Source organism: Ixodes scapularis, unplaced genomic scaffold (assembly GCF_016920785.2).
Source record: "Ixodes scapularis isolate PalLabHiFi unplaced genomic scaffold, ASM1692078v2 PGA_scaffold1__304_contigs__length_218370807, whole genome shotgun sequence".
Taxonomy (NCBI): domain Eukaryota; kingdom Metazoa; phylum Arthropoda; class Arachnida; order Ixodida; family Ixodidae; genus Ixodes; species Ixodes scapularis.
The window spans coordinates 181,452,626-181,478,291 of NW_024609846.1; the positions used below are offsets into that span (position 1 = coordinate 181,452,626).

Consider the following 25,666-nt stretch of genomic DNA (forward strand, 5'->3'; position numbering starts at 1 on the left):
TGTACAGTATACTACTCCTGTACAGTTCCATCAGATCAAATAAAGGTCCACCTTACCACGTGACCCTTCAGATTTCCTGCTCTCGAATATAACAAGCATCCATTCCTATTTTTTCATGATTTTCTTAACTTTTACAGGGGGCTTGCTTCCTAGTTTTATGGTATGCCATAAAATACCTAGAAAGTACCCACCCAAAATTTTGAGATAATCTTGAAAAACAGGGGGTGGTAGGGACTCTTAAATCTGAAAGCAAAAATGCAGAGGGCCCCATAACAGGGAAGACTTCAACGCTTTACATGGGCATGAATGTGTCAGGCTTCACCGCTTAGCAGCACTGCTCACGCGTCAAGTTTCACAAGTTTGCACCACTGTGCCCGGAGAAGTGACTGACACGGAGGAGTATTTCGGTAAAAGGGGCACTCAAGAAGTTTCTGAAATCGTCTGTTCTTGGTGATAACTTATTTTACGAACTCCAAGCATCCTATAAATCCAAAAACAATTCTGCTCGTGCGATGTCTATTTCCCTACTAAAAATGTGCTAGAAGTTTGTGCAACGCCCCTTTCTAAGTGGAAAAATCTGGAGCACAAAATCCAGCGTTGGCGCCGGCGGCGTGACGAGGGGCACGCATCAGCCAGTCACAAGCCGCCTCTCTCGAAAAGGCGACTTGCAATTGGCTGACGCGCACCCATCGTCACGCCGCCAGCGCCTCCGCTGAATTATGTGCTCCAGATTTTTCCGCTCAGCGTAGTACAAACTTCTATCACATTTTTAGCAGGGAAACAGACGTCGCACGAGCATAATTTTTCGATTTCTGGAATGCTAAGATCCCGTTGAATGAGTTATCACCAAGAACAGATGATCTGAGAAATGTCTTTAGTGCACCGTTAACTAGGGTCGCTAAACTCGTCGAACACAGATTCTTAGCGTTATGACATAGTCGGGGGAGTGGCCGAAAGAATGCTGCTAAGTTTTCTTCTCTCACAAGTCCGCAGATCTTTTTATATTCGTGACGCTTTTTATTGAAGGGGCAAAAAATCCCTACCACTCCCTAGGCGCCGAACAAGAGCAGCACGAGAGAGCTCGCAGAGACGACCGTGGTTCACATGTGCGACGTCACGAGTAAGATTACCAGCTGCAACCAACATGTTTGATGGTCTCTAAAAAGCACGGAGGAGGCTTGAGGTAATAGCATTCTAAAATAACACCGTCAAAGTTGAGTTTTATATTGTTCTTATTTCCGCCGACAAAGCAGAATTAACTGGAAAACGTCCCTGCCGTTCCTTCTCTTGGCTTTTTTGATATGATCAAAGTGTAGCTACAATGTGGCTAGGTCAGAACCAGCTAGCTGAGTTGCGTTGTCCGCCGCTAGGAAATTATTTTCGGCTTCTGGTTGGCCCAGAGGGAATGTCAAGCCCTCTTTCTGCATCTGGTGCATGCCCTGGCTCTGTGCGCTCCTAGTATTGACCAAAGTCTATGTATGGCTCTGCCCTGCTTGAGCCCCATTGAGTGCGCTTCTCACCGAGCACCGATGCACTGCGGAGAAGCAACTCCAGGGAAAGCAAGCTCCGCAGGTGTTGCCTTTCTGCAGTGCACCGGTGCTCAGAAAGAAGCACACTCAACGGAGCCATAGTAACAAAAAGTATGAATTGTACGGAAACGCCGTTCGAATTAAGCAGCTTATGAGTACATTAAAAACATAACGGGACAACTAAAATTTTAAGATGTGTTTGAATTTACCAAGAATAGGAAATATCCAAGTTTGAGTTACCGCGAGCCTACTGTAAATGCCACAGAAATTGCAGACTGGCCCCCCGACTGATGCTCTAGACATGGAAGCATAAACAGCATCTGTATGACGGCAACTTTCGTGAGCTTGGGGTGGCACATACCTTCCTACACGAGAGGCATGCATGGGACAGTTGGAAGCTCTACATATGATGTCACACTCAGCTATTGGCTTTTTGGGTTTTCTCAAGCTTAACAATATATTCAGGGCAAATGGTTGTCACATTCAGATTTAAATTCACCTCTAGCTTGTTTTTTTAAACCTTCTTCAGCTTCCCTTTTAAGCAGTCACCTCACGTGATACCGATTCCACAGGAAAACCCTTACAACGTGGCATTGACCGCTTGTGCTATATACGGTGGAAAAGTGTTCCACAATGCATCTTTGGTGGATTGGAACGCAAGGAGGGGCACGTCAATCAAAGGTCAACGTAGAGAATGCACGATGGCGGAGCAGCCATGCGTGCACCACCATAGGTGGAGGTTGGGGGAAACAAAAGCATGTGGGTGCATCTGGTTGGTAAACAAACACACAAGGTGTGCAATGAGCAAACAAACTTGCATGCTGTATATCATCCATGGTGGCTTATGCATAAGCAAGCCCTCATTAATTCTTAAGATGAGCCAACTTTTGAGATGAAGCCATTCATACTACACTCTGACAGCATTTGTTATGAGAGCAGTAGATAACTCAAGCACAAATCTTCAGTTTGGAAAGCATTCTCTTGGAGAATATAAAACTTACCTCTAATCCCTGCACTAGAAATCTAGACTTCCCAGTCACAATCCTAAATATGACCTGTAATAGAGAATATAAGCAGTCATCAAACACCGTTACTGCTGCTATAATCACTCTGGACATTGTTTTCATCACGAAAGCTGACCTTTGTATGACGTATAGTTCAATGCCAGTGCATTTCAGAATCGTAATAAATATCCCATCAGTCCTATTGTTAACAGATTACAGAGAAAACTTTACAGTGACTAGGATTCTGCTTACAATCATAAGATATGTCATCTTCTCAAAACTTATTTCATTAAATAATGTTGCTAGAGCAATGGTGTCATCAGGAAATATGTCAAGATTTAATTATAAAAGATGCAGACTAGTACAGTATTACTTGCTTCACTTGCATTCCAAGTGATTACATCTGATTAGACCTTCATGCAACCTCATCCTAAATTCCAAATCAGCATTAAAACTACAAGCACATCTTATCAACAACAGTGAGATGCCACAAATAAACAATGATACATCTCTACTGAGAAATATCTTAAAGAAACAACACATCATAAATTGCTGTGGAGGCAAAAACAGATTTTAATCACCCATAACAAGTTAGTATTTGATAAAGTAATATCACTGAAGCCTTGCCTGTCTAAGAAGGGTCATGTCATGCATTCTCACCTCAGTTAAAAATATAGTTAGTATGGCAAGGCTTAGGTAGGACAATATGGTTTTGGCTGCTTTCAACCTTGCACTGGGATAGGCAGGCAGAGTTTGATTGACAGAGCAGTTATAATTTTTGGGATGCCATGCCGGATCTGCAAGGGGATGTGAATAAAGAAAAAAACAATGTGGGTCAGCTTAGGTTAGACAACTAAATTCGAGGTTAGGAAATCACATTGCATGGCTTTATTTCTGTGCCTAGGAGGAAATCAGTCCACTTGCAGCTGGATTATGAAACTGCTCTTAGTTGAAGCCACCCAAGACAAGTTCCATAATCCAGCTGCAGATAAACTTATTCTCTCTTCGAGTAAAACACAATTTTATCAGATATATGCAGCAAAGTTTCCCATTTTGTGGAAAGTGGAAAATCTGGGTGTCAAGCTCCATTCTAGAAATATTACAATGACATATAAGGAATCATAGTGCAGCTAAGCAAAAGATTTCAATTGAAGCAATGCAACTTCAGTCAAAGCATCTAAAAAAACTTTGATGTAAAAAAAAAAAATTGCTTGCATAAATTATTTTTACATTCCCATCCAAATACACTTCTTTTATTTCCAAAAAGATTGCAACTTGAAAATACACTAACCATGAAAAGGTAGAAAGTGATTTCCGAATTTCCTTTAGTGAAGTAAAACCCGACTTTAATCCTCCAGATTTCACAAAATGAAGAATCCCAATATAAATAATGCTATTTAGGTTGCAATTTTCAACCATTATGACTTCCAGCTATTGCACCAAGTCATGCTGCCAACTCAGCAGTGGCAGTTGGTTTTAGTGCTTCATGCCACCTTCTGTCAAATTTTCACAGGAGGGCAATTAGCCTTTGGAAGCATTCTGAAAGCATACAAGCGTCTGAATGCGAAACAGCAGGACTTTGCAGGGGACCTAGTGCAACACGAACACAAAGTCAATCTAGAATGCAGAGTCAACAATAATTTGGTATTGGATTTGACAGTTTGATCTCTTTGATTTACAGGAATCATAACACCATAAATGTTGTCACGACAGCAGGGCTCAACGTTGGCTGGACCCATCCGGTGATGTTTTCCCAGCCGGCTAGACATGCAGTAATCCTGGCATGGTTGCTATTTAACCCAATGTCAAGAAGTACTTTAAGTATATTGTACTTAAGATACTACTTTAAGTAGGCTTATAAAACAGGTACTTTACTTGAAGTACATTCTCCGAGTGTGGACTTCTACTTTACTTGAAGTACATTCTTCGATAGTGTACTTGTACTTTGCTTGAAGTACATTCTCTGAGTGTGTACTTGTACTTTACATGAAGTACATTCTCCGAATGTGTACTTGTAATTTACTTAAAGTATTTTTTTCTGGTAATTTTTAAAAAAAGTACAACTCCCGACTTCAAAATACATTCCCCAACTTTGAAAACAAAAAAATGGCATATTGTATACACAATGAATGAAACCTGATACCGTGGTTTGAAAAAGCGAAAGTCGTTTACAACTCCCTGTAACGCCGAATTAGAGCGCAGCTGTTGAGGAAGAGGAGGGAAGGGTACTGAGGGGAGAGTATACCCCTCCTCTCTTCTCCTCACCTCCTTATCCTGCTTGCTACTGCACGTGATGTCAAGAGGGTCACCCTCACGGAAGTCACGTGACCTCACAGGGGTCACATGACCTCACGGGGGTCATGTGACATCACCGGGGTCGCCTGACCTCACGGGGGTCACGTGACCTCACGGTTATGCTGCCGGCGACGTCGCTCAAGCCAGAAACGGGCGCCTAAAAGCTGTGCTCAAAAACGGAAAACTTGTGGAGGAGGAAGAAAAAGAGGACAGACGATGTCTCAAACGCATATCGTCATGTGAAAAAGCGCTATCGTCTTTCAAAACGTCATCTGATAATTTCTCTGAGTGAAGTAACGGTGGCAATAAGACCAATACAGATAAGTGCCTTATAAGTTGACCGTGTTAAATAGTTTGTAAGCGAGGATAAAACAACGACTCTGTGGCGAATCTTGACTTTAGTCTATACTCGCCGCCATCTTGGAAAATAACTGATGCACCTTCATTACCTCCGCAACAATGCACAACAGTTTGAAAAAAAAAGAAAAACACTGTAGAAGTGAATGAAATGGCATCATAAAAGGTTGTGCTAAAAAGTGTTTGTGCGTTACTTGAAAGTACATTGTATTTATAGCACTTTACTTCAAGTGCACGGTGTACTTACTATTTTACTTGGAATACATAATCTCTCAAGTACTTTGCACCATAGAACCTCGCTAATATGTTTTTCAGGGACCGCGGAAAAAAGAATGCATCACCTGAGAAAACGTAACAACCGATAACGCTGCTGGTGGGGCTACAGATGTGACTGGGAGCAACCCTTACACTGGGATTTACTTCAGAATGACTTTTGGGGGTTCGGAGAACTACCATGTATGTTACCATATAGCTGGGCATTCTTTTTCGGCACCGTTGTTTAGAACTAGCAGTCAACCTATACCGTATCTACCCGATTAAAACGCAACCATGATTGCTACCTCGAGGGGCAACTTTTCATGTTGCTCAGTGGGGAAAATAGAACGATGAATGTCGCGCGAAGCTAATAGAGAAATAAAACGGTACCTTTATTTTGCTAGAAATCGTTAACAGCACGATTTCTGACAACTGCACTGATTCACGTCGAGCATCGACCAAGTTTTTCTCAGCTCTTGCTCCACTCCCGAAGTCAAAACGGGCGTCACACTGAGCTCGCAGCGTTGCCATCAGTTCCATCAAAACGTCCGACAGGAACGGAATCCATTAAGATCCAAGAACTAAAACACGCGCTAGAGACTAGCGCATTAAAACTTTGAAATCTTTGAGCTGGTTGAGCTATCCTAAACGGACTCCGATCGTGCCATCGCTCGCTCGCTAGCCGCTATGGATTCGAACGGATTTGGATTCGACTACCGTAAAATCCCGAGTCATCGCCCATCCCCGAGCCATCGCCCACCCCATTTTTTGGGGCCAATATCGATTTCCGAAAAAACACCGAGTCATCGCCCACCCCTTCAAATACCCCAGCGCGGACTCTGGGATCCGCGAACACTCATCCTACCCGAATGACGCGGCCGCGGACCTTACAGTTGGAGGACGTCCGTGACAAAGTAAAACGAAGGAGGGAAAAACACTTCTTTTTGTTTACGCATTTCCTCCATGAGCGACCCCAAAGTGGTCGTGTATCCGTATCCGTGCGAAAAGAAAACGATGGAGATAAAAATAAGAGTTTGTTAACGTAACCGCGGAGTGTTAGGTCAAAGTCTGTCTCCGCCGAAGTAAGGCCACCGCGAACCCGCTCCTTCTTCCCGCCCGTCGCGACAGCGGTTGTGCAATATTTTAGGCAAAGCCAAAGCGTAAATAAAGTTTGCTGGAACGTCCTACACAGACGTTTGCAGAGCGTCCCAACCGTGCATTGATAGCCCGCCGTGCACGGACGCACGTATGTACGCACCAAACAAGAAAGTTGCGCAAGAGCTTGCAATTGACAAGGCGCCCGACTTGGCCCGACGCCAAAGTATTTGCCAACGCGACCGCCGGCTTTCCCAGCATTGCTCTTGGTCGCTTCTTTGGTCCGCTCGCTCGCTCGTTGCGCCTGGTCGGTTTTTCTATTTTCTTGTAGACTTTTCTTTTTTTAATAACTAGGAGAACATAATGGTGACATTCTTTCACGGAACAAACGTTCGTGCTATTGCAGATCGGCGGTGTTTCTAGCGCGTATGCAAGCAACGGACTTCGCTATAGTAAAATATTCTTTCGTGAGCATTTTTTTTCTATGAAATGATGAAACTAAATCGAGTTTTGAGTTTGATGTATCTCTTGTGCATCAGCGCTAGATACGCAGAGAAAAATAGGCGGTTTTTTCCGCTTTTTTTCAAGTGTTTGTGCTCACCCACCGAGACATGGCCCACCCCACTTTTTTAACGAATTTCAGGCGGTTGGGGGGTGGGCGATGACTCGGGATATTACGGTAGATAATTTGAAGAATCCAGCAGAGAGGCCTAGAGGCATACGTTGCCAACAGTAGACCGAAAATCCGCCGCACGCGGCCCAGGAGCGCGGGTTTGTGAGCGTCAATGGGCAGATTTTGAACGTAACAGGGAAGTCAAACATAACAGACGGGAAACTAGAACATGTATCTCTATGGGAGTTAAACGGGACCGGCGCTTGTGAACGCAACAGCAGGCAAAACATATCAACCGGGAACATATCAACAAGTCTCCACTGTACTTTATTGCAGGTACTATACCCAACACTGATTTAAGGGTACTGCAGAGCTCTTTTTCATTTGGAGTTGATGTGCTTGAGAGCACATTTTGATAATTATGAAGGTGACTCAGGCTAAATAAAATAATTTTAACATTTGCCAGTTCTGTGCCAAGTAAAATTTCGTTTTAACAATAAACAAAGGAAGTTAATTAAGACTTTCACAAGGACAATTTCAAGTTACCCTTGCACATTTGCATACTTCTTAACATATAAAAACACCTACTGGTCAAGAGGAAATTAGGCACAACTGTGTGCAATATGAAAGCCTCTAATATTTTTGTAAAACTAAACATCCACCTCAGCAAAAATTCATTCAAACTACTAATAAGCAAGAAGTATAATGAACCTAAAATATGCATTCAACAGTCAAGTTTTACAGTATGCAAAACAAAATATGAATGGGTGCCCACAACGTTATTCATACAAAATGATATGAAAACATAAAAGCAAGGATGAAATGGATCTGAAACAATTTGTAAATGTCTTGCATCAATATCATGGATAGAACAGCCATCTTACCTTGGATATATTCTAAATCTATGAGCAGTTCGGAGAGGATGACTAGACTTTCAATCACAGTTATTGTCACAATTATAATATTACAAAACCTGCTGTTCAGAGCAATCCAGAGGCACTCACAGAGCCTGTGAAAAGAAAAACGACACCAGGGGTCAGCATAAGATTGTTGCTACACCACCTACAAAAGCTGGCACCTGAAAGAAACCTCAAAGGATTCTTGTTGTCCCAGAAAATGATGGTTTACAAAACAATATTTTACCATTGTCTGTCAAGACATCATGTATAGCCACTCCATGCAAAAACAGTTTGCACAGCACATAGCATGTTATTACCTGATGAATAGGCTCATAGAGGATGTTTACAGCATCAAGAGGTATACAATCACGCATCAAGTGCTTCAGTGTAGGGAATTTCCTCATGTACAAAATTATTTAAAAAAAAAGTGACAAGTGTGACACTGGTCAATCTGATATTCTCGCTTTGTTACTAAACTCCCGGGCACGTGCTGGCTACACTACGTGTGAAACATGCTCATTAGAATATGTTTCAGATTATATTGTTATTGTAGAGACATTTCAAAATAACTTTCTACCACTGTTAAGCAGGGAACACATGAGCGATGAAAGCAGGCACCGTGCAGCACAGTATCCGTAGCAACCAGTGCTCGCATCCTTACATCACCTCCTTGCGTTGTCGCGGCGCTCGGATCTAGTCGGTTCAGAAAATGCCGCGAGGTGCACCTGTTGTGCGCTTAGCAGCGAGCGCCACGCGGCGCCCTGTTTCACCACTCATGTGTTCCTTGCTTTACCCTTCTCCACTGGAAATGAGTTTTAGTCATAGTTGACGTGCAGCAGAAATGAACGCAGCAGAGTGCTGTGGATGACCCCAGGGCTAATTCCATGTAGGCATTGAGTAAACACCTGCTCCAATGCTTTTGAAACAAAAGGGTGGACAACAGCAAGACTGGTGGCTGCAGCCGAGATTCCAGAAAAAGAATTATGCAAACGCAAACTAACCCTATACTGGCAGATGTGTTCTCTACTATTTGGTGGATCAGGAGAATGCATTGCATAGGACAAATCTCATATTACCTACCCATTCACCCGAATTCTGTACTCTCCGAACTGATGTGCCATATATAGTACAGTGTTTAACCTAAGAGCAGTCAGAAATTACCTTTCAAAGCATATGAGATTGGCCATTAGCATAAATAATGCCACCAAACAATGGCCCTCATACTTCCAATATGCACGTCATGCATCGCCATTAAAGGGATACTAAACCGAAAAATTGGATTTCGCAAAATAAGGTTGCAGAAGCGTTGAATGGGGCATTACGAACTCCAAAACTTCCCTCATACATCGACATTTCAAACGGATGGCCATACTTTTGGAAAAGAAGGGCGCAATCAAGCGAGGTCTTTGACGTCTTTGTCCTCTGGGAGTATTTGAGAATAATGGGAAGCGGCCTCGCTTCTCTTCTCGCTTCAATTCACCAGCTCGACAGGACGTAGCAAGGAGGAGAGGGAGTCGGAATCGTGACGTGACTCGTCTCGTCAACCTCGTCGGACATGTTCAATATTGCACTTCTTTTCCAAAAGTATGGCGATCCGTTAGAGATCGCTGTACGAGTGATGTCTTGGGGTTTTGCAGCGTCCCGCCCATCTGTCCAGCCTTGTTTTGAGAGCTTGAAATTTCGGGTCAGTATTCCTTCAAGTTACAACATTGAAAACCATCAACCTGCATTTTCAGTTTCCGATAATAAAGGTATTCTGCCTTTTGACACTCATGTACATTTGACACTCATATACTCGGGCCATCTCAAAATGTACCCAAGATGACTTCGGATATTTTATATGCAAGGTGTTTCGGAGAATGCAAGCCAAATCGCTCCTGCAAAAACTACACATTGCAACGAAAAAAGGCTTGTGGCATTTTGGTCCTGGGCCAGGGACCCCATTTAGGAAAATTATTAAAGTCTGGGATAATTAAGTTGTTAATTATTTTTGTGTAATTAACTTTTTTAATATTGTGTTTAAGGGCATGGTTTAAATTATAAAATTGCTCAGCATCATCGAAAAACACTAAATCAACAAATTGCAGAATGATAGAAGGCATGCAAAGCATTTTACGGCTTTCTGAAAAAACTGCAAAATCTATGGGTTTTTAAGTTTCGGTTTGCTATCGGAGCGCATCTCAGCCCTGGCGGCACCGCGCCCCGTGGAGAAATAGTGCAACCAACCTCTGCTCCGCTGTCATCGCGCGACGCAGCAGAGGCTGGTTGCACTATCTCTCCACGGGGCGCGGTGCCGCCGGGGCTGAGATGCGCTCCAATAGCAAACCGAAACTTAAAAACCCATAGATTTTGTGCAGTCTTTTCAGAAAGCCGTAAAATGCTTCGCGTGCCTTCTATCATTCTGCAATTTGTTGATTTAGTGTTTTTCGATGATGCTGAGCAATTTTATAATTTAAACCATGCCCTTAAACACAATATTAAAAAAGTTAATTACGCAAAAATAATTAACAACTTAATTACCCTGGACTTTAATAATTTTCCTAAATGGACCCCTGGCCCAGGACTAAAACGCCACAAGCCTTTTCTCGTTACGATGAGTAGTTTTCGCAGGAGCGATTTGGCCTGCGTTCTCTGAAACACCCTGTATATATGAAGAGTTTTGTGTCATCCCTGCATGTGACTGGAAAAGTGAAGGCAGGCCAAAATAGGTTTTACGCAAAAAGCCGTTAGATTTCAGCTCCAAATATATTTCCTCTGATATAAGATCCCTGTTATGTTGTGAATGAGTAAACATGTAAGCCATGAAGAAATACCTTGGCAGAGGCCCTTAATTCAGTTTGCTGCCTGGTGTAAATGAATAAAAAAGGAGTCACGTTCTGAGAATAAGTTTCTGTGGTGCAAATAAAATATTTGTTAAGACGTGCTGAGACCAAGCATCACACCGTAAGATTTTGCTTGCTGAGGTGTACGCCACTAAAACCTTGCCACAGATGTCCAGTATAGTTCTAAAGGGAAGATCACACCATACTTGCCTTTCGGTTTTCTCTGCATCGTCTGTACCACCTAGTTCCCAGACTAGGGGATCAGAGTTCCTCATCAATTCTTCTTTACTGCATCAAGAAAACAAAAGTCACCATTTTACAAGCATACTTGAACAGCATGAGGGCATGATCAGGCACAGCAAAAGAAATCTGACCTCACAATTACATTTCAAAACAAGGAGTGTAATTTTCTCTTCAGCAAGAGTACTTCCACAGTTACAAACAGCAAGTCAGAGGGTTCAAGTTATTTGTAGCAGATTACAATTACATTAGGCCTAAAGGCACTATTTCTAAGTTTACAGGTTTACAGATTAATCAGGACATATCTGATAAAACATTTTTCCACTAAATCCTTAGTCAATTCTGAAGAATTTTGAGATGCTAAAAGCTAAAGGTAAGCAAGCTGGAATGTGATTTCCGCAGTGAAAAGAACTTGCAATGCCTCAATCCAATGCACTTCTGTCTCCTACAACAGGCTGTGTTTATAACGGTCCAACAGCCCACCTTACTACACTGCTACTGGCCTCGACACAGTGAAGGTGGCAGGATGAGGGCAGGTCACAATCTATGAGAGGCTGTCCGGACCCTCCCCAATGCTGCTTCACTCTAATCGTGCGACATAGAGGAGCTTTGTGTCCCTTGGGCATCCATACGGTGTTTACGCCTTCGTATGCTAAGCCAAAGAACCGTAACCCTGCAGACGCCCAAACCTGGACAAGAGGGCAGGAGTTCAATTTTGACAATGTGAACAACTCGGAACGGAAGCACCTGTGGGATTCGAGAAATTTCTTACAACCATAGTTTATCTGTCGGCACCCAATGGTATAAAATTCCAAGCCGCGGCCCCCTACCAGACATCTATGGGCACATTAAGGTAAGTCGAGAACGGTTGGCTGTCTTTGTCTAAGAGCCAGTGTACAGTGATGATGCAACTCGTAGAGGTGAGGAAATGTCCACGAGGTTCCTATGACCCTCGTTGTGTAAAGTTGGAATAAACTTTAATTGTGTTGATTTTATTTTCTTTTAATTACTGCTATATATTATTTCTAGTGCCCTAAAGTGTCACCAGTGACAAATGTGGTTACCTGAAAATGGCCAATCAAAAGGGCATGAAACATTCCTGCTGTCAGCCTTCCTCATAAATGATGGCTCTATAAATTTGAAACAGCCTTCTGTATTGATCCCAGTAGAGCATAAAACAAGGCACAGATAGCTCTCCCTTATGTTATCATGTTGATGTGGTAAAGCAGTAATATCACCAATGAAACAAAAAAATAGTCATGAACAAAGGAGGGCTGGGCACTTGTTAGAACGAGAGTGGAAAAACAGAAACACACGGTAGAGTAGGCCCTGGTTGAATTTAACAGAACGGTATAGGAGCAGTATGGGGGTCTGGCAGAACCCTTCATTTTTAAAGCATCCGCTCCGCTCCTGTCAGGCATGTTTTGTGCTTGCACCCCTATTTATTTATTTATTTATGTCAAATTACATTACACTTTGTACCTTGACGGTAAATAAAAGTGAAATGGTGAAGCTCTTGCATCAAGCTTTACCGCTTTGCACAGAGGATGCGAGTAAAGCTACATCGCTTTGCACTGGCTTCTGGGAGAAGCAGCTGACATGGAGGAGCACCAGTGTTGCCGTTGGTGGCTACTTTGTGCCAAATTGGCTACTTTCAACCACGACTGGCAACCAAAACTTGAAGTTTGCTCCTTGGCCTCCTTGGCTACTTTTTGGCTATGATGCGACTCATTAACAAGCTTCCTATTCCTGGACCTATTCAACATGAGATCTACCTTCCTAGGTCCAGAGACAGAAGACCTAAGAGATGTCTTCTGCGAGAAGCTATCAAAACTTTTTATTAAAGATTCAAGAAATGTCCAAGAAGGCAAATAGCCAGATGCAATCATGGTTGCTAAATGCTCTGACCGCACTTCAAAGGCTCAAGCATTGCGCGGATATAATGAGACTTCCACCTCACTTTATTGGATGATGTTCTCATGAGCTAGAATCACAAATCTGGCACCTGCAGTCAGTTTCTAGCACCTAGGACCATACAAAATGCCTAAATTGCTTGCACAGAGCAGCCACTTACAACAGCGTTTCTGGCGTACGTCCTTGTCAAATCTTGCAAATGGTGCTCTGAAACTCCTATCCCTTCTTATACCAAATGCAAATTGTGATCATGTGCTTTTTGAAGTTTCGTTAAAAAACAAAACTGACAAACACGATGAAGCTTGACATAGCAATTCTTAAACTGAAGTTTGGCCTGCGGCTGCAAGAAAAAGCATCATCATCATTGGTTCTGAACATTTTGAGCTTTTTAAAAAAAATGACCTTAATTACTCTTGTTGTACCAGCATTTATTCACATTGACTAAGGGTGTGCAGAGCCTCATTTTAGTTTAACTTTTTGTGATACATCTTTCTAAGAAGTATGGTGGCGACAAGTTTGGCACAAAAATAAATAAAATGGCTACTTCAATGTGTTTTGGCTGCTTTAATCAGCCACCCACCGACAACACTGAGGACCACCTCAGTTGGCTTGGTGGACTCACACACGCTTGCTGGGGTGGACAGTGAATATGTCCTTTGGCCTATATTTCAAGTGTTCCAAAAGTAGGTGGTGAACGCTCCTTGTGACAAGCGCTATGGTGGCTAGAAGGACTTGGTGTCCGGAGCGAGCTCCCCCTTCCATTGACAAGCGCGGGCCGTTTGAGGAAGACGTGGATAGGTGGAGCCACAACACTCTGGGATGCCGAGACGGGTTGAGCCGAAGCGGGAGTGAAGCCGGTGAAGCGAGACACAGAAACAAAAGGACGCTTGGTGAGCGTGAGCATGTGCTGTAATTTGGCCGAGGAGTGATTAAATAGAGTGACTGAAGGCATGAAACGAATGAAATCACCGAGGTGAGCGAAATGGCGGACGGGGCAGCGCCGAAGCGGTCGCCAAGGAACAGGCACTGCTGCGTGCCTGGATGCAAGACAGGTTACCGCTCGGCTGAGCGAAAGCGCGCATTATTTTCGGTGCCCAAAGACAGTGAACGGTTTCTTCTGTGGTCCCGAAGGTGAGCAGAAGTGTGGAGTGTAGATATAGCTGCTCAGTTTTTCTGTACAAGCTGTTATCTATTAGTATCATTATTGAATATTACTCTAAGTATATTGTGTGAAATATTACTGCCATTTTCGGAACGCTTTTATTTGCTGGTGAAACATGTTGAAATAACTTCTGTATATTTTTTGTAAAGCAATAACCTCAGGTAGGTGAACAAAGTGCCAATTCTGTTGCTTTCTGGCGTTGTGTTTTTCTTACCGTTTGTTATGATTTATTTTATCAAATGACATGACCGTTTAGGGAAACCGATTTAAAAAGGTTTTTCTTTCAATGTGCCATAAACATCATAGTCTGGCATCTAGTATGGAACCACCATGATAGCTTCGAAAGAATGTGCCAAGCCTCATTCGTTAGCTGGGGTGTTCCAGATTCACCCCTCATTAGTCTGGACCACAAACCCCCCCCCTTCCCCATTTTTTAGTGGCAGTAAAATCGGCCGACGACATCGCTACCACAAATGTCTAATGTAAACGACTTAATTTACGCGGGCTCAAAGCTGAAGTTTTGGAATAATTCGCGGGTTCTAGTTTTCGCCATGCGGTAGGACTTTAATATGGATTCCAATGTGTTTACATTTTAGCAGAATTGTTCGCGGGACCTATTTTGCACCGAAATTGGGTCCTCGTGAAAATTAAGTCGCTTACAGCAGATGTAGTGAAACTCCTGTGGGCGGATGTGGCTATTCCAAGTATGTGAAATATAAATATAATTTCGATTTCCACCCAGCAGCGCACAAAACAATACTGCTGGAATTTGGTGGCAATACATGCGCTTCAAACACCGATCAAAGCTGCGCCCGCGCAAGAGAACGCCAGAAAAGGTTGCCCCTCGAGTATCGACAGAACGGTAGTCACCCTTACGTGGAACCGCTTGCAAGAAGTTAATTCTGTGAACGCTAGATTGGTGTGCCTAACAGTCGGGAATTCTGAATGAACATCAGCAAAACAATTCGAGATACAGCCCTAAATATGGTCCCACTGAAAACTAAACGCGCAACGATGCGCTGAGGCGTCGCGCGGCTGTGCCACCCCGTATCCTGACGGCCCTACGTTGCACAGCGCCACCTACCTCGTCTTCCTCAAACGGCCCGCGCCTCGAGCGGCGCTCCGGACACCAAGTCCTTCTAGCCACCATACAAGCGCGCACGCTTTGTATTTTACAGTGGCTGCGAAATCAGCACTAAGCATGTGGAAGAAAACCGAAGGATTGTTTACACGTCACGGATGTAATTTTATAAAAATAAACATACTATGAAAGTGTTACTCCATTTAAAAAACACCCCTTTAAGCTCTTTCTGTGGATACATCTGGCAACACGTTTTGTTTGCATAACATGTGTACATGTGACTTCTTTTATATTGCTGATTTTGGCATGTTTCGACCGGCAACATTTCTTCCTTGTTTAAAAAGGGGGAGAAAGGTGCTTGTGTTCTGAACAAAGTAGTCTCGAAAAATGTGCATTTCTACACAAAACAGGATAGTAGCAGAGCTTTTCTTTCTGCCTGCATGAATGCCCTGTTTTCTATGACAATTACGGCCACTCTATTCGAGTGATGACGGTCAGCACAAATAATTTACTGAGTTCCAAAACATTACTGAGGTATTTAGGAGAATAGAAATTTAATGTCTCCCAAAGACCTCAATAAATGTTTTCTTCACCTAGTTTAAACATGGCTTTGAAATCAGGCAGTATTTTTTATGCAAGATGATGAGAAACAAAATGACAGTTTTGAGTAGTGACAATGAATAACAACAAAAATAATGCCAATTTTTTCTTTCAAAATAAAGGGTGAAGAAGACAATGGTAAAGTTTCCAATGGAAACTTGATGAACACGTCTGCCCTTTCCACGGCAGAAGAGTTAACGGTTAAACACAGTCTGTCTCAATATATCGTTGAAATGAGTATTCAATGCCAATAAACTAAATGTAGTATTTGACATCCTGTCGGTTTAGGTAACTGGCACACAGTGAAATTACAATTAACAATTAATATTTCAGACCCCGTAACAGGTCTGCGCCCACCTTTCTATGATAGTTCGGGGTGTTACTTCCCAGATTAAAAAGACGAACATGAAAGGGGAAAGGGGGAAAAACTAAATCTAGAGACAAACCTCATCCAGTCTTATTCTCCACGGCAACTGCGCGTGCAAAAGACAAGAAAAGAGGTATACGTAAAATTTGAGTGCCAAAAACCAAATCCTAAGGAAGCGGAGGGCCCAAAATCTGTACAATATGAATCACAGGCGTTCATGTTATCATGGTACCATTATTAACATGACGTTGAGACTTGTCAAAATTGTTTACCGACACTGTAAAGATGACCAAGTGAAACTTTTACACGAAACGTGACGGTAAAAATGGACAGGATTATTGGTGACCGCGGTAGAGATTCGCGCAGTACGAATGCTGGAGATCGCATCCCACTGACTGCATCCGTTCCCAGCATCCCTAGTGGAAAAGAGCACCAAAATAACAACAGAGCGGATACACCCCCGCAACTCGGATGACGCAGTGTCGACACGGAGATTCCTCGTTTGTACTCGTTTCGTTTTGTGGGGGAGGGGCGTAATTCTCTCTGCGAATTTCACGGAGAGACGTTCGAGGAACGGTAAGAAAGCTTCGGAAATAAAAATATTCCTGAAAGGCCTAACCCAGAACGATCGTCGCAGCCGCGATGTCAACGAAGTCGGTGCGCGAGACAGCGTGCGTCGAGCGCGGACACGCATATTTGACAGGATGTTCGTATTTCCTAGCCTTCAGAGAGAAATACGTACGAGACGTGTGTACTCTAGAGTGGGCTAACGTAAGGTAGAAATTAAAAACGCAGCCTCACCTTATTGAAGGCGCCATATCGGCGGCATTTCAGCCGCGCAACTTCTCTTGATTTCTCTCGCAGGAAGACCCAGGAAACCAGAACTACGCATGCGCTGCTTGGTTGCCAGACGCACGCCGCTTTCCGACACCCTTGGCTGTACGTCATGCTGTCTGGCGAAATCGAAACCAGTCAGGCTGGAATTGGCGAAGCGAAACTCATATCGAGAGGAGTACGGGATTTTCACAACAATGTCTTTTCTTCATTTTAGTTCAGACTCCATATCAAGAATGAAATTGAAAATATAGGAAGATGTAAAATTAACTGAAAAGGAAGCGAAAATGTCTTTTCTTCATTTTGAATCATGAATTTGATTAAAACATTTTGGAGCCATTCCACTCTCTGAATGTTGTTGGCCAGCGAAGCTGTAGTGCACCACCACAAATTATTCACCAAGAGACACACAAAAGCACTTCATCAAATGTTTATAAACGACTTATTCTTCCCGGGCTCAATATTTCGCGATTTAGGTCAAAGCTGAAATTTTAAAATAATTCGGGGGTTCTAATTTTTGCGACGCGGTGGGATCTCAATATACAGGGTGATTCAAGGAGACGCCAGCCTCTTTAAATCGACCGCAAAATTCGGTTTCTTAACCTGTCGCGCAACGACTTTGTGCAGCGTTGCCCACAGATAGTGCTTTTTTTTTTTTTTTTTGAGTGTGTGAAATTTGCAAAGAGCGAACTTACCTGAGGAAAAAGTAAAGAAAGAAAAAGGCTTAGCTCCTATGGAAACGCAGCGACGCCGCCGGTCTTCAAACAACACGGCGCCGTTTCGCACGGGAGACAAGAAATGGCGCAAGCGGTCGCCAAGCCAACTGCCGCCAACGAACGAGCCTACGACGCCGAGAGCCGGCGTCTTTCGCAGACAAGGAACTGCAGTCCCTTGTTGTTACGCGCCTGTTTTTGTTTCTGCGACTGTCGCCGCCTGCGGAACGCGCGCGCCGCTTTTGAGTCGAAAATATTGTCTGCTAAAGACGCCGGCTCTCGGCGCCGTATGCTCGTTCGTTGGTGGCGTTCGTTGCGCCATCTCTTGTCTCCCTTGCGAAACGGCACCGTGTTGTTTGAAGACCGGTGGCGTCGCTTCGTTTCCATAGGAGCTAAGCCTTTTTCTTTCTTTACTTTTTCCTCAGGTAAGTTCGCTCTTTGTAAATTTTGCTAAAAAATGCACCATCTGTGGGCAACGCTGCACAAAGTCGTAGCGCGATAGGTTAAGAAACCGAACTTTGAGGTCGATTTAAAGAGCCTGGCGTCTCCTTGAATCACCCTGTAGAATCCAATGTGTTTACATTTTACTGGGATCGTTCGCGGGACCTATTTTTTGCGAATTGTAGGCGATTCGCGAAATTAGCTAAAATTAGGTCCTCTCGAAAATTAAGTCGTTTACAGTACTTCATTTTGAAATGGTAGTGATGATTGCTTTGTGATCGCTATGATATACACTAATCGGTTCCCTTACAACTTCGGTGCGATTCTTTGCTAAAGTTAAATCTATACATAACCGATGACACTTGTGTAAGCACGTTGCTCGTCACCCTCCCACAGCAACTGCGGAACACAATAGAATGCCCTGCTCGGCAGCTGCTGCTTTTGTAAAGGGTGTCACAAAAAAAATGTACAGGTTTTTTTCCACCGCAAAAATAATTGAATTGAATTGGTTTTATTCAGACACAAGGTCTCGGATGACAAGGCAAAAGGCAGATGGGTTCTGCCTGACTTGGCCCTATCACCAGTTTACATTGCTCAGCGTATAGTACGACACGTTGTAATATAAACACAGAAGCCACGGGGAAACAGAACGGCCCACAAATAAAGATCAAAACAACATAACTTATACAGTAGTCATGTCATAACAATTTTCGGGGACATAGGATGCACTAGAATAAATGAAGCTCAACCATTGGATACAAACACTTTTTAAAAACATTCATTCAATGGGACATGATAGAAGGTACCGTTTTATATTTCTTTTAAAGGTATGCTTTGAGCCGCATTCATGAATCATTTCTCTTACGGCCGTATGTTTATTTAAGAAATCAGGAATAAAGTACGCTAATTGAGTATGTCCGTAATTCGTACTTGACCAAGGTATTCTATAAGAGTCATACCGAAGATTGTATTGTATATTTCTAGGAAGGAATGCGTCAAAAAAAGTGGACTAGTCACGATTGAACTCATTAAAAATGTGGATTGAAAGTTTAAGCTGGAATAACTGACTAATATTAAGGAAGCTATGCTTTAGAAAAAACGGCGTTGTGTGGTCGGTGCGCTGAAGATTTTCAATACAACGTACTGCTCTTTTTTGCAAAACAAACAGTCTATCAATATTTGTCTTAGTCGTTGAACCCCAGACTAGTAGACAGTAATGAAAGTGGGAATGAACTAGTGAATAATACAACTGACGTCTTAACCAGCCTGGGACAAGTGTTCTTATTTTGTATAAAATGCCAATAGATCTAGAGATGCTTGCATGAATTTTATTTACATGTGGAGTCCAGCTTAAATTTTCTTCGAAGAGAATTCCCAAAAATTTGTAGATAGTGACACGCTCTATCGGAGAGTCTTGGAATTTTAAAATAATTTCGCAGTCATCCGGTTTACTTCGCGGCTTAAAAATTATATATTTAGTTTTTGTAACATTTAACTGAAGCTGACTGGAGTCTAGCCAGGACGATAACTCGCTCAGCCATGTATTAGCAGAAATTTCAAGATCACGCAGACATGGGCCAGAGAAAAATAAGCTAGTGTCGTCGGCATACAAAACTATTTCAGGAGTTTTAGTGATACGTACGATATCATTAATATAAATAATAAAAAAGAGAGGACCTAAAATAGACCCTTGTGGGATACTGTACGAAATTTGTTCTAACTTGGACCTGTAGCCATTAAGACTAGTATATTGTAGTCGACAAGATAAGTAGCTACGAACTAAATCTAAAGCAACACCTCTTATTCCATAAAACGGTAATTTATAGAACAAAATATCATGTTTAATCGAATCAAAGGCCTTTCTGAAATCCAGAAACATTCCGATAGTGAAATGTTTGTTGTCAAAATTATTAAGTATTTTTTCTTTGATGCTAAGTAGAGCCATTTCGGTTGACTTATTCTCCGTAAAACCGTATTGCTGAGTAACAAAAGCATTTCTTTCACTAAGAAACTTTGAAAACCGTTTTTTTTATAAGAAATTCTAGAACCTTTGAAAACAAAGGAAGTACAGAAATAGGCCTATAGTTGTTAATGTTGTCAAAAAAGCCTCCTTTGTGTAGAACAACCACTCTTGCAATTTTCATGCCATCAGGAAAAATGCCCGTTGCTAATGCGTTATTGCATATATGCTGCAGAGGAAAACACAAGAGGTCTGCGACAGCTATAATTGGTATAGCCTTGATGTCATCTTCTCCAGCTGCGGTGTTTGTAGATAAAGATTTAAGGATTGAATATATTTCTTGTTCATTGCTTGGAGCCAAGAAAATAGTGTCGACAGCTACAGATGAAATATATTTGTCTAAGCTTTCGTTCGGACCATGTGGCTGCAAGGACGCACCTGCGTTTAAAAAATGGAAGTTAAATTTGTCTGCCAGTAAGGCATCGTTATACTCAATACCATTTAGAGTTAATGTATCGGGAATCTTACTCCTGTGTTTTCCAATTAGACTTCCTACTGCACCCCAAAGTTTTTTTGGTTCATTCGAAATAGATGCAAACTTGTTTTTACAGTACTCAACGCGTGCTTTCTTGATGTCCTTATTTAATTTATTTCTTATTTGTTTATATTTAATTAATATTGTCTGGTCCCTTAAGCGCGAGACACATGCGCGAAAAATCCCTCCGATCTGACGTCTGATCCGGCAGTACGACTGCCTGATCCGAAAAATTTGGTCGCTTCAGGCGTCGGATCGGCGATCGACATGCGTCCAAAGCGCCAGATAGTTTCGCACGGCAGACGGATTGTCGGATGCGTCCAGCCAATGACAGCACAGCTAGCGCGAACGTCATGATGACGTACTGGGTCTGTCGGGACGAATAAGAAAACGGGACGGGCGACGGGAAGCCGGACGCGTGGATCCCGCTGATCCATTCGAGAAAGATGGCCCCGGCAAAGAATGCACGCGCTAACGAGAACGAGCTTCTAACTTCGCTCGTGTGAGCTAAACCGTCAATCTGGGACCAGAGTCCAGAGATCTATGAACGCGGACCTCCGCTGGAGTGCTGGATCTCCTGGGCGGAGCCGAACGGATCGTCGTGTCGCATGCAAGGTCGGAAACATGTGTCTCAAACTGTCGCGTACGGCGATTCGGAGCGGCGTTCGGACTGTCGGATCGGACGTCGGATCGGACGATTCTGCCGTCCATGTGTCTCGCGCTTTAGTCGAATAAATTTATCGTAGAGTTTGTTACGTTCATTAATCCTTTTATACAGCTCGCGAGTAACCCACGGCTTCCTAGACTTCTTGCGATTTATTATAGGTCGAAGAGGAAACGCTTCATTGTAAATGTGCTTTGTTTTATGCAAAAATATGTCGTAACACAAATTTGGGTTTTCTTCATTATAAACGTCATCAAAACTGGTATTCTCTATCATGTCCCGGAAAAGAGCAAGAGCATTCACGCCGAAATTGCGTCGCAGTAGAGGAGGGTCACAGATGTTACACTTTTTCTTTTTGACCAGAGGAAAAAAACAATATATTGGCAAATGATCACTTAGATCGAATGTAAGAATACCCGAGACAACATCCTTTGGGTCATAGCTAGTAACACACAAGTCGATCAAAGTTTCACTTTCAGACGCTAGTCTTGTTGGTGAATGAATGACGTTTGAGCAACCAAACGATTCAATGACACCAAGAAAACGTCGGCAGGAACGAGTAGATGAAAGCAAATCAATGTTGAAGTCACCAACTAAGACAATTGGCAAATTGAGATATGACACGTAGTCTAGAATTTCATTTACAAACTCAAAAAATTCATTTATATCGCCCGATGGGGGCCGATAAACTGAAGCAATCAGTGACCCAAGGCACTTTACAACAACCGACTCATAGTGGTCACTCATCTGCGTAAATTCGGGCAAGACTACATACTCAAGGTTATTTTTAAAATAAAGCGAGGTCCCTCCTCCCTTGCGATTTCTTCTGTAAGCCCCTTCAGATTTATATCCTGCGAAATTGACTACGTCGTGTTCACTCGAAAACCACGTTTCAGTAAATGCCAATAAATCGAATCTGTGATCTAAAGAATCCAAGGCTGTTTCTATTTCAAACCATTTATTTTGTAAGCTTCTTATGTTGATATAAAGATTGACATCTTATCACTTCGAAGCAGAAAAGGATCGTGCACAACAGAGTTAAATGACGTGCTGTCAAGATAAACAGTTACTGGTGGTTCTGCCATCACAAAAATACAAATAAATGAAGCTTCTAACTTTCACTGATTCAGCAGATCTTATCTAAATCAGCCTCACACTCAATGACGATTGCGCGTTCGCCCACTGCCTTACGCACAAACAAGAGACCATTCTTCTGCCAGGCAAACTGGTACTGTTTTTCCTCAGCCTTAACCCTCATCAGCCAAAGCAACTTCTTATTCTGCGGTGTCAGGTTATCGAGGAAATACACGTTGGATTCGATATTCTTTAGAAGACCCCTTTTTGCCATCCACTGGTCACGTGTAATGCGCGACACGAAGCGAATGAGTACGGCCGGAGTTTTGCCTGGCTTTGAAAACAGCCTGTGAACGCCTTCTAGTTCGTTTTCTGACAGTTCTGGTAGTTGCAGTTCAGTTGCTAGCTCGTTTATCTTATTCAGTAGGTTTTCGTTGTCAGTTTGTGGCAATCCATGTATTTCGAGATTCTGTCGCCTACTGTACTGCTCCAGGCTGTTGACTTGTATTCTTAGTTTCTGAATTTCCTGGCCAGCATTATCAGCCTCGATCTTCTCCACTTTTTTTTTTTCAGGGTTGCAATCTCAGTGGATTGGCGTTTCATTTCTTTAAGAACTTCGTCGTACTGTTCAGACATATGTTGAACGGACTGTTCCAGCTTGTTGACGGTCTCTTTTACCAACATCAATTCATCAACTTTGCACCTGATCACTGGTAATTCCGTTAATTTCTTATTGATTTCCATGAGAACCTTCTCAAGGGCAGCTTGTTCGGGTTTCTGCTTTACAGCACCCTCGGCCCCGCGAGCTTTCGAAGTTTCGCATGTTTGGCATTTCCATTTACTTTTATCGACATCCCCTTTGGCCTTGTAGGTTGTCTTAGAAACACCAGAACACGAGCCGATGTGGTAACTGTAGCCGCATTCCGAGCATGTTAAAAACACTCCATTTTCAGGGAGTGACTTAAGACATACCAGGCAATCGGAATCAGCCATTGTAAGCTAGACAGAGAACAGCACAACGCTACAATAGCAATAGCAACAGCAACAGCGGCGGCGGCGAGTGGGCAATAACCATAAACGCAGTATACAGCGAAGTGTACCAACCTGCAAATTTCGAAGACAGCTGTTAGTCTCAGGCCGCTGTCACTGCCGCCACCGCCGCTAGGCATCGCCGAACGCTCATTCTCCGCCCAAAGGTAGCGCTAGAGGTCAACCATATGCCAAAGTTTCAGCCCGATCCGATACCTTATTTAAAAGTTATAGGTGATTTTCTGAAAATTTCAATGAGAAGTGGAGTTCATTTTTGTCCGTTTTCGGTTTCCGGTGCCATAGAGCCCCACATATTTGAAAACTCCGTCGACAGCCATCTTCCCAATGAACTTTTTAGAAAATCACTTATAAGGGCTGAAACTTTGGCATCTGGTTGTGACCTCTATCGCTACCTTTGGACGGAAAATGAGCGTTCGACGATGCCCAGTCTATTTTCGCGGAAAAAAAAGAAAACTGTAATTTTCTTTTTTTTTGTGGCACCCTGTTTATGTAAAGCAGTGACGTCACCCGACTAGAGCGGGAGAAGGCCCATTGTTCTCGGATGTATCTTCATTACGTTTCGACGTCTTTCTTTATCATAATGCATATCGAGGTGACGAGGCGTATATGCATTTTCATACAAAGAGCGCTTTTACATGTAATTTCAAATTTTTTTTTTTTTTACACGGATACCAAAAATGCATGAAATACTTCGCTGTAAGAACTCTAATAAAATATTTTGGCTTTTGGTAATCACATTGTTCTCAGACATGATTTCAAGTTGTTTTTGTAAATAAATGAGCGATAGGCTCTAAGTTGCAAGGTGTTCTTTAGCACTTTTCACATTTGAAGAAGACACAGACCTTTCCCGAAATGTCTGTGTATATTTAAATCTGTTATAGTTCAACACATCCCAAAAATATATTTTGATATTTTGCCAGGCGATCCATTATGGTGCAAGAGGACTACCCAATGACTATTTTGCTACGGCGTCAAGTATTCGCGACTCCAGCGACCTATAGGGGGCGCCACCACCAAACAAACATGGTGGCTGAGTCCAGGTCGCGTCGGCTCGGCCGGGCCGCCTGAACAGGTGGCGCGTTCAATTTAACAGATTTTCTTTTGTTTAATGCCCAATTTTATAGGTATTTGAACTGAGAAGGTTAAGTGTAGCCGGTGCACATAAACTTGCAGAGCATAGTTTTGTTTTCCAACTGCGTTTTTTGTTCTTTTCATGTCAAACTTTCGTTTCGGAGATTTCGTTCGAAACCGAAACTATGGGCTCTGGAGTGACGGTAATATTATTAATATACTAATCAGTTTTGATCATCTAAGGAAAGCGGCAATGACTGCAGACTTCTCCAACCGACAGTAAATTTCAGCCAACTCGCATGCCTTGACCATGCGACTTATCTGTCCGCGAAATCGGGCTTTTGTGCGTATCCGCGTTTAAGAAACAGCTTCAGTCGTCTGCTCGGTCAACAACACAGGCTGCATAAAAATTACGGAAATCAAGCAAGCGCTTCTTGAGCCAAGGAACATGTTCACCCGCCGGCGCCCCACTAAGCAGCTGATACTCGTATTTCAATTCAGGTTTTAGTAGCAATTGAGAAGTCATTTTGACGAGCGGGTTATGTATTATATTACGTACTATGGGTCCCACTAAAGCGATATTAGTATATTCTTCGGTTTGAAATATGAGCTTAGTTAATTACCTATTAGGTTAACTGCTGAATAAAAGTATATTTGACAGACAGAGAAATACTAAGTTAAACTTAGCGAAATGGTTCTAGCCGGTAGCACGGAGACGAATGTGGACAAACTTCTTCATTGCAGATTCACGCAGAACCTCTCAGCATTTAACTTGACTTCGAGTCCTGAACAGAAAAAAATGAGTATTTTTGTGGCCGGTCAACCTGAGCAATGTAGACGTATATTGCTGCTGGCCTAATTCGACGGGGGTATAATATAAATATTGGAGGCGCGATAGATCATAATGCCGTGACAGCTTCTAACGTTGCGAGACGCGTCCCCCACCTTTTGAAAAACAGATAATTTCCCTCATTCATTATTTGCAGCGAGCAGGCTTTCCTGAATCAAATAATTCCAAAATCAGCCCAACTCCTTCAGAGTGTTCCAGAGGATTTTTCGGCAAAAAGCAGCCAAGATGAAGCTTCGTTTCA

General features: G+C 42.8%; 1 protein-coding gene across 1 annotated transcript in view; it reads right to left on the bottom strand.

Annotated features, from left to right (window-relative positions):
- The window catches only part of LOC8030143 (transmembrane protein 266), a 55,343-nt gene extending 38,237 nt beyond the window's left edge, over positions 1 to 17,106 (bottom strand). Inside the window, exons 1-5 of the mRNA XM_042290414.1 lie at positions 17,035 to 17,106; positions 11,080 to 11,157; positions 8,033 to 8,157; positions 3,194 to 3,330; positions 2,531 to 2,584 (exon numbers count right to left, since the gene is read on the bottom strand). Coding sequence (XP_042146348.1) covers positions 2,531 to 2,584; positions 3,194 to 3,330; positions 8,033 to 8,157; positions 11,080 to 11,157; positions 17,035 to 17,051 — 411 coding nt within the window. The 5' untranslated portion in view covers positions 17,052 to 17,106. The remainder of the gene's footprint in view (positions 1 to 2,530; positions 2,585 to 3,193; positions 3,331 to 8,032; positions 8,158 to 11,079; positions 11,158 to 17,034) is intronic.
- Positions 17,107 to 25,666: the final 8,560 nt, after the last annotated feature.